Here is a 9,843-nt window from a genome sequence, read left to right as displayed (position 1 = left end):
CCATAGAGTTACACTTCTCCAAAAAAGCAGAGAAAAAGTGCTAAAGTGGAATTCATGAGATATGTGCACAAAAGACTCAACAAACAAAAACAGGGGTTACCTCCCACAAGCACTATAGTTAACGTCTCTAGCAGACAAATGCTTCGCACACCTAATCTTTGGATTAATGCTATGTCTAGCTAAAGTAGACTAGCTAGGGTCTGGAATGGAATACATGGAAACAATGCGAAACGACTCTAACAAAAGGAAATAAACAAAACCTAAAAAGAAATGAAAAACAATAAAACATAAATTACTAAAGTATAATAAGCATAATCAATTAGTCATGATAAATAGGATCAATAAGATCCACCTCTTCCACCTCCCGTTTAGGCAAAGCTTCAAGGTATGGTTTCAAGCGTTGACCATTAACCTTAAACACACAACCATCTGTAAGATCCTTTATCTCAACAGCGCCATGAGGAAAAACAATTTTAACAATGAAAGGACCAGTCCACCTAGAACATAACTTACCAGGAAAAAGATGCAAACGAGAATTATATAGAAAAACTTTTTTATTAGGTTCAAAGGACTTGTGAAGAATAGATTTATCATGAAAAATCTTAGTCCGCTCTTTGTAAATCTTGGCATTCTTATATGCCTCATTCCTTAACTCAGCTAGCTCATTCAATTGAAGTTTAGGTTGTGAACCTGCTCTACACATATCAAAGTTAAAAGTTTTAATGGCCCAGAAAGCATGATGTTCCAATTCTACAGGCAAATGACATGCCTTCCCAAACACAAGCCTATAAGGAGACATACCAATAGGAGTTTTATAAGAAGTTCTATAGGCCCAAAGAGAATCATTAAGATGTTGAGACCAATCCTTACGGTCAGGTCGTACAGTCTTTTCTAAAATCCACTTAATTTCCTTATTAGATACTTCAACTTGGCCACTAGTTTAAGGATGGTAAGGGGTAGCAAGCTTATGAGTAATAGAGTACTTTTCATTAAAGATTCAAACGCTTGGTGTGTAAAATGAGTACCATTATCACTTATAATTGCATGAGTACCAAAACGAGAAAATATATTATATTTTAAAAAATTAACTACAACTTTATGATCATTCGTTTTACATGGCACCGCCTCAACCCACTTAGAAACATGGTATACGGCGACAAGGATATAAAGATAACCAAAGGAAGGAGGAAAAGGACCCATGAAGTCTATACCCCACACATCAAAAAGCTCCACATCTAAAATAGGGGAAAGAGGCATCATGTTCCTATGGAAAATATTACTTGTAAGCTGGAATCTATCACAACTCAAACAAAACTCATGTGCATCCCTAAAGAGAGTAGGTCAATAAAAACCACACTGCAAAACCTTCACATCCGTCTTTTTAGGACCAAAGTGACAACCACATGCATGGTCATGGCAAAAAGAGAGAATACTATGAAACTCACTCTCAGGAACACATTTCTTAACAATCTGATTAGGGCATGACTTAACCAAGTATGGATCATCCATGAAAAAATTCCTAACCTCAGCAAGAAACTTAGATTTATCCTGTTGTCTCCAATGAGAGGGAAACTATTTTGTTACAAGATAGTTAACAATATCCGCATACCAAGGTGACTGGATATAATAAAAAGTTGCTCATTAGGGAAAGACTCATTCACAGGCAAAATATTAGTAGAAGACTGTACTATAAGCCTAGACAAGTGGTCAGCTACCACATTCTCTATACCTTTCTTATCATTAATCTCTACATCAAACTCTTGCAATAAGAGTACCCAACGAATCAGACCCGCTTTAGCATCCTTCTTAGTAAGGAGATACTTCAAAGCCGAATGATCAGTAAACACGACAACCTTAGACCCTATGAGATAAGACCTAAATTTGTCTATAGCAAACACAACAGTTAACAACTCCTTCTCAGTTGTAGTGTAGTTCATTTGTGCATCACTAAGAGTTCGACTAGCATAATAAATAACATGGGGAAACTTGTCAAACCGGTGACCTAAAATAGCCCCAACTACATAGTCAGATGCATCACATATTAACTCAAAAGGTACACTCTAATCAGTAGTTGTATGATAGGAGCGGTAGTCAATAATTGCTTAAGCTTCTCAAAAGCTTTCAAACAATCATCATCAAAGACAAAAGCGATATCCTTAACAAGTAAATTGCATAGGGGACGAGAAATCTTACTAAAGTCCTTAATGAAACGCCTATAAAATCCAGCATGACCTAAAAATAACCTAATATCTTTCACAGTCTTAGGTGGTGGAAGACTAGAAATGACATCCATCTTGGCCTTATCAACCTCAATTCATTTACTAGAAACAATATGACCAAGAACAATACCCTGTTGAACCATAAAATGACACTTCTCCCAATTCAACACAAGATTCTTCTTCTTGCACCTAATTAACACTAATTTTAAATGGTGTAAACCCTCATCAAAAGAATCACCAAATATAGAGAAGTCATCCATAAACACCTCAAGAAACCTTTTTACCATATCAAAAAAAAATACTAAGCATGCATCGCTGGAAGGTACTAGGTGCATTACATAACCCGAAAGGTATACGATGGTAGGCAAAAGTTCCAAAATGACAAGTAAAGGTAGTCTTTTTTTTTATCCTTAGGTGTAATACATATTTGGTAATAACCGGAATAACCGTCAAGAAAACAATAATACTTATGATCGGCTAACCTCTCAAGCATCTGGTTAATAAACGGAAGAGGAAAATGATCTTTCCTAGTGGCTAAATTCAACTTGCGATAGTCAATGCAAAAGCACCACCCAGTAGTCATACGGGTGGGAACTAACTCGCCTTTCTCATTCTCAACTACTATAAGCCCAGACTTTTTAGGGACAACCTGAACATGACTCACCCATTTACTATCAAAGATGGGATAAATGATACCCACATCTAACAACTTGAGAACCTTGGCTCTCACTACCTCCCTCATGTTAGGATTAAGCCATCTCTGGAACTCACGTGATGGTTTAGCATCACTCTCAAGGTGGACATGATGCATACAATCAGTTGGGCTTATACCATTAATATCAGCGATAGTCCACCCTAAAGCTGCTCTATGCACTTTAAGAACTCTAATCAAATTACCCTCTTGTTCACTATCAATATTAGAACCAATAATAATAGGTAAAGAATCATCAGGTCCTAGAAAGACATACTTAAGAGTATCAGGTAATGGTTTCAACTCTAGCTTAAGAGGACTCTCTATGGAAGGAATTGGGGTAGACTCAGAAGGAGTCAGAGGTTCTACTGTGGCTTTCCATGTATCAGTTTCAAAAATTGGGGTTGCATCAATCAACGCATTAACTTCACAAATGGCACCATCCACATCATAACCACTACCAGAATTAGTTAAACAAGACTCAAGAGGGTCATTAGAATAAATCTCCAAAAAAGTCTCGTGAACCACACTATCAATAAGATTAACATCCCAAAAATTATCAGGTTAAGAAGGGACAACCTAAGATGATAGGAATACGGTGCTTAAGATCTTGAACAGGTTGTGTAACTAGAACAATAAAATCAATAGGGAAATAAAATTTATCAACCTAAATCAAAACATCCTCAACAATACCACATGGAATCCTAATAGACCTATCTGCCAATTGAAAAGTAATTGGTATAAGTTTCAACTTACCAAGACCAAGCTATAAATAAACCGAATAAGGCAACAAATTAACGTTAGCCCCTAAGTCAAGTAATGCCTTCTCAATCATATGATCACCAATAACACAAGAATTAGTAAGGCATCCTCGATCTCTAAACTTAGGTGGGGTTCGGTTTTGGATAATAGAACTCACTTGCTCAGTAAGGAAAGCTTTCTTGTGCACATTTAACTTATGTTTTTGTGTACACAAATCTTTAAGAAACTTGGCGTAGGAAGAAACTTGCTTTATAGCATCAAGTAATGGAATATTAATTTGAACCTGTTTAAACATCTCCATTATCTCATTAAAATTAGAACTTTCTTAACCTGAATCAAACGTTGAGGAAATGGAGCTTTAGGTATATACGATGGGGTAGGGCTAGTCTCCACATAAGTAGGAGGCTCTTCAGCCTTCCTAGAAGTATTACGACTAGCTATTAGATCCATTCACATCACTCTCCCCGTGCTCACACTCTATAGGATCAGATTTGACCCCAACATCGCATCTCAACCTTATTATCAATTTGTTTACTACTCCTAAGAACAGTAACAGACTTGGCTTGCTCTTGGTGGTCTTGATTTAAGTTAGAACCTATTTCAAACTGACCCCTTGGATTAGCCACTAGTTGACTAGGAAACCTACCCTTGTCCCTCTTATTCAAACTATTAGCAATTTGACCTATGGTGACTTCAATCTTCCTAATGGCTTGAGCATTATCCTGAGTAGTCGTTTGACTGGCTTGCATAAACTGTTGGGTTGTTTCCTACAATTTCATGGTGTTTTGTGTTAATTGAGCAATGACTTCTTCTATAGGTGAAAGTTTAGGTGGTTGAGGTGCATACTATGGTAGTGGGTTTGAGTTACCCACGAGACCTCCCTGATGTATACCCTTAGACCAAGACAAATTGGGGTGATTATGCCACCCTAGGTTATACGTGTTAGAAAAAGGATTATTGCTTGGCTTTTGGTATGAATTAAAAGCATTGACTTGTGCAATCACGCCAGGGTAATTATCAATAATATGATCAAGACTATCACACAAAAGACAACCAGGGGCCTCAATATTGTTAACTGGAGCTAGAGAGTTTGTTTCTTTTTCTAGCTCGAGAGCTTCAACTCTTCTAATTAAACTGGCCATCCTAGCGTTCGTGTCGAATTCCTTATCAATGCGGAACAAACCATTCTGTGTAGTACTACTTGCCACCTTCTTAGGCTTACGACTAGTTTCTCATTACTGGACCTTTTCGGAGACTTCTTCTAAAAAAGTCCACGCTTAATCTAAAGTCTTATCACATAAATCTCCAGTACTCATGGTCTCAATCGTAGTCTTAGAACTAAAATCTAGACCCTCATAGAGAATCTATACTAGCCTACCCTTCTCTAGGCAATGGTTAGGAAACTACAAGAGCATGTCCTTAAACCTCTCCATACACTTCCATAATGACTCTCCATCATTTTAGCAAAAAGATGATAAGTCTTTTCTAAAAGCAGTTGCCTTCTGATTAGGGAAAACATTCTTTAAAAACACAATGCATAACTTTTCCCAACCTGTTATGGAATTCAATGGGAGAGTGTGAAACCAACTCTTCACTTTCTCCTTAAGAGAAAACGGGAATAATTTTAATTTTATAGCTTCGTCACTAAATTGTTAAAGCTTAATAGTCCCACAAATATTTTCAAATTCCCTTACATGAAGATATGAATCTTCCCCATTAGTCCCCCTGAACTTAGGAAGTAGCCCAAACAAATTGGGCTTTAACTCAAAGTGATTAGCATTGGTCGGCGGGGGAATGATTCAAGACGGTTGCCTTGTCCTAGTTGGATATATGAATTCCTTAATGGATTTAGGTACTTGGGCAACCACGTCATTGTTATTACCCTCCATGTCAATAAAAGTTGGTGTATTGCCAACAAAAGTTACCGGTACCTCTAACTCAGGGTTTCTACTTCTCTTATGGAGTGTGCGTTCAATCTCAGGATCAAACAGTGCAATAGGTGTGTTATCAGACTGAGTTTCTACCATAAACTACTTCTAAAACCTAAGACTATAATAAATGATGCAGACGATGCATACACAAACAATATCAAACTAATATTTCAACCCAGATTGAATTTTAAGTATTGTTTAATATATTTGCTCCTAAACCCAAATAGCACGATTCCCATTTCTTGTGCAAAAACACCATCACTCGATCCACGTGTCAAAAGGGTTTTCCTAGTGAGCAAGCTAAAACCTGTCCTAATGCAAAATGCCTAAGGCAGGTCAAGGTGATTTAATCTTCCTAGATGCAAGAAACAATGAAAACAAGCAAAACACAAAAAACAAACAAAGTCCAAGCCCACAAAGGAAAGAGACGTATACCTCCGGCGTGAGCCTTCGAGGGTTACTTGCGACACCGGGTGACGACAAACAAGCAACTTCACAAAGTCCACAACAAAATCATGACTATCAACCGTGTTTGAAGAAATCTTTGCTTAACTATCTACAAAAATAACTAAAGTTAGACACGTAAACTATGAATTAATATAACTACGACTAAACTAAAATTACGAATCACAATAAATAAGACTTTAAAACTCAATTGTGCCACTACAATCCCCGGCAGCAGTGCCAAAAACTTGATAGGATTTTAACTTACGTAAATTAATAGACTAATTAAACCCTACTTTAATAATAATAATACTCGCAAGTGCACGAGGTCTATTGTAATAGGTGTGCAAGAATGAGGTCGATCCCATAGTGATTGTTACTTAGGAACAATTGAGAACTAACTTGTTATTTATCCCAATTCGAACAATATTTGTTGATGGAGTTTGGAATTAACTATTAACTAAAACTATTTAATTTAACTATGGTCTAAGAAATAAATAAAATAAATAATTAGATTTTGCTAAGTGGAGAGAATTCTAGGAATTTCGAATCCACCTTAAATCTCCGTAAGCACTATTGACTTAACCTTTGATATTCCAGTTATATATTTTTGAGTAGCATTACTGATTGCTTTCTCGATGATATTATCGTTACAAACTTTTTTGTAGTTTCTTCGCAAAATTATCTTCTTACTCAGCTAAAGATTAAACACAAAGAATTACTTGTCTTCTTACAACACAAACAATCAAACGATTTAATACTAACAATGGTTATACCAAGCTTGATTAATACCTACTCAAACTACCGAAAATGCATCACAGAAACAGTGAAAGAAATAATAGATATATTAATCACGAGTTCAAAGAAGAATTTAATCATTAATAACAATTCAGGAATACCAAATATCAAATCTCAAACATCCACATCGATCTAAGGTTTCATCTACGCCCTAAAATTAGTTTAGTTACACATGGAAAATAGAGTAGCAAAAACAAAAGAAAATAAAGCCATTGATAAAACCTGATATCCTGCTGTGGCACTTCTGTCTTCTGTTTTCATCGAATTCCAATGACTGTGCGATAATTCAAGCTCTCGCAGTAACTTTAACTCTATCATCTATCTCCCTCCTTCCTTTCGGTTTCTCTAGTATATATATAGGGTTGGTTACGACAGTGTTTGATTTGGAATGGAAATTCTAAGTCGGTTGCCAAAGTTTCGGTTTCGATCTAAGCCGGAATTAAAGGAGCTGCTTTTTTTGGGTTCCCTTTCCTATTCGCAATTAATAATCGTGAGAATGAATTGGAGAAGGAAACTAATGTTCCGATCCGGTGGTCCAATAGGTAGGATAGATAGCAGCTTATGGTAGTTGGGCTTTAGTTTTAGTTAGGTGCATATGGTCCGGTCTTTAATTCTTGGTCCACCCCCTTGCTAGTCACGTGACTACTTAAGCTCTTGGGCCAGATCTAATTTTGGCCCATATTTTAAACAAACAGATCCACGCTTTTGCTCATGAAGGATCTTATAAAAAGGTAGTTTAATTGGGCACTCATCAAATTGGATTAGGCAACCCCCCAAAAAAAAAGAAATTTTACAAGTTTGCCATATTACAATTTTGCCATCAAAGCCCAGACCCAATAACCAATTTAACCGGTCTCGCCATAACGAAACATTTGGGTCATTTGAGTGTTCACTCAAACGGTCTCAAACGATACCACCATGTCATTCTGGTGTACATCCACGCGGTCTGAGCTTGTCGTTTGAGAATTAGCTCCTGGAATCTCCATGGAATGGTCTGATCGTGCCATTTGAGTGTACACTCAAACGGCTTGGCCATATTGTTTGAGACAAAGCTCTCTGTTTTTTCCATGGAACGGTTTGACTAGGTCGTTTAGTATCACATGCAAGCGATATGGCTGGGTCGTTTGGGGCTTCTATGGGGCAACTTGGGGGAGTCGTTTGGACTAAAATAATTGAGAAGTTCTAAACCAAGGAAATTCCTGATTAACCAATGATTAGCCCGATTAACTATTAAAAATTGATTACATAAACACCAATTACACTTTTCTTATACATAAACACCGAACACTTTTCTTATAATACAAAATCATTAATCGATAATAATTGTACAATAATTTATTTAAACAATGATCTGCAAAATTGAATTAGTAATTATCAATTATCAAGACATACCAATTGAATTAGCAAAATTGAAATCCGATTTAAAAAATTGGGTTAGGAACAACTCAATTAGTTGCACCAACACAATTACATGCACTCTACACTCTTTATCTGTTATGACATAATATCTATATAACCAAGTTAAAACATAAGTAGCTATGGGGACAGCTATATGTGAAATGGATTAGTAGATAACGTAAGTAACAATGGGGACAGCTATAGGTGAGATAGGTAGTGAGATAACGTAAGTAGCTCCCTGATCCGGTACCTTGTTTCTTACCAAGTTTAGTAAACAAAACCCTTCTCCAAGTTTTCTTATCTGGTTCTAGCGCCTTTTTTTTCCACTTTTGGTAAATCCTCCGCTGTCTACAGTGAGAGTTCAAAGGTGGAAGATATTTTCTTTCTCTTCCTTTCTTTCAGCTACTGGTAAAATCCTCCTCTGGATACAGAGAGAGTTTGTAGCTGGTCAAAACAAGTTTCCTTTGGAATCGGTTATCTTTGAGGTCGATGGCTTCGGTTCCAGTTGGATTCAATAGTGGCCGACATCAAGTAAGGTTCACAAGGTCTTCAGAGGTGGATGGAGCGAAAACATCTCGACAGGGCAAGCTCAGAAACAATCTTGCATCCACCAGAGATTCGTATGCTGACATAGCTCGAGGTAGGATGAAGCAAACAGTGAACATCTCTAACCTCCCACTTCCAACACGCAAAGGAGATAAGCCGGCAATTAAAATCTCCAGAGCTGCGGTGGAAAAAGGCATAGAAGCTTGTAAGTTTGCTTTAATCACTAGGCTGGAGGCTAAATCCCTGAACATGGACACCATCAGATCGGCAGTTACCGCTGCGTGGGGATTGTCTGCAACATTCAAGCTTTCACCCCTGGGGAAAGGATATGTTTTGTTCAGATTCTCTAATGAGGAAGACTATAATCGTATTTTCTTTGGTGGTCCTTGGTTTTTGCAGGGCCAATTGGTTAGATTCACTAAATGGACACCAAACTTTAATATCGATACCCATAGACAAACATCTGCGTATATGTGGGTTAAGTTTCCAGGTCTGCCTTTTGAATATTGGGAAGTAGAAATACTCATGAGTATGGGACGAGGTCTTGGCTGTCCGATTCATGTTGATCTGAACTCGCTGGAAAGAACGAATGGATATTATGCCAGCATCCTGGTTGATATAGACTTAGCCTCTCCAATCCCGAATCAAATATTTGTGGAAGTGCCTGAACTAGGGGTTGAGTTCTGGCAGAGAATCCAATTTGGATCGATCCCTAAGTTTTGCAACAACTACAAGTGTGTGGGACACCTAGTCGCTGAATGTAGGAAGACATCAAAGGAAAAAGACTCAATGCCGCAATCTACCACAGAGAATGAAACAAGGAACAAGGAGGCAATGAACCAGTAGAACAGGAACCTCAGCTGGATAGGAATAGAATGTCCAGGAGTCAGAAAAGGAGACTACAAAGAAGCAAGAGAGCACAAGAGTGGAGGCCAAGAACAACAGCAGTCACTAGTAACTCGATGCCTGAAACAAGCCTTATGCAACCACAAGAGGTGGAAACTCAGGAAGAGCAAGTGGAGTCTGGGCAGAATGCTCTGGAGAGTGATGATAT

At 37.6% G+C, this 9,843-nt stretch overlaps 1 protein-coding gene across 1 annotated transcript; it reads left to right on the top strand.

The window, feature by feature from the left end:
• The first annotated feature begins 8,732 nt into the window (after nucleotides 1-8,732).
• Nucleotides 8,733-9,635, top strand: LOC147525647 (uncharacterized). Its single transcript, XM_086580220.1, has one exon. The coding sequence runs from the start codon at nucleotides 8,733-8,735 to the stop codon at nucleotides 9,633-9,635; it is 903 nt and encodes a 300-aa protein (XP_086436346.1).
• Nucleotides 9,636-9,843: the final 208 nt, after the last annotated feature.

The sequence above is a fragment of the Coptis chinensis genome, chromosome 1, assembly GCF_015680905.1.
Source record: "Coptis chinensis isolate HL-2020 chromosome 1, ASM1568090v1, whole genome shotgun sequence".
NCBI lineage: Eukaryota > Viridiplantae > Streptophyta > Magnoliopsida > Ranunculales > Ranunculaceae > Coptis > Coptis chinensis.
This window is presented reverse-complemented; position numbering and strand designations above follow the sequence as displayed.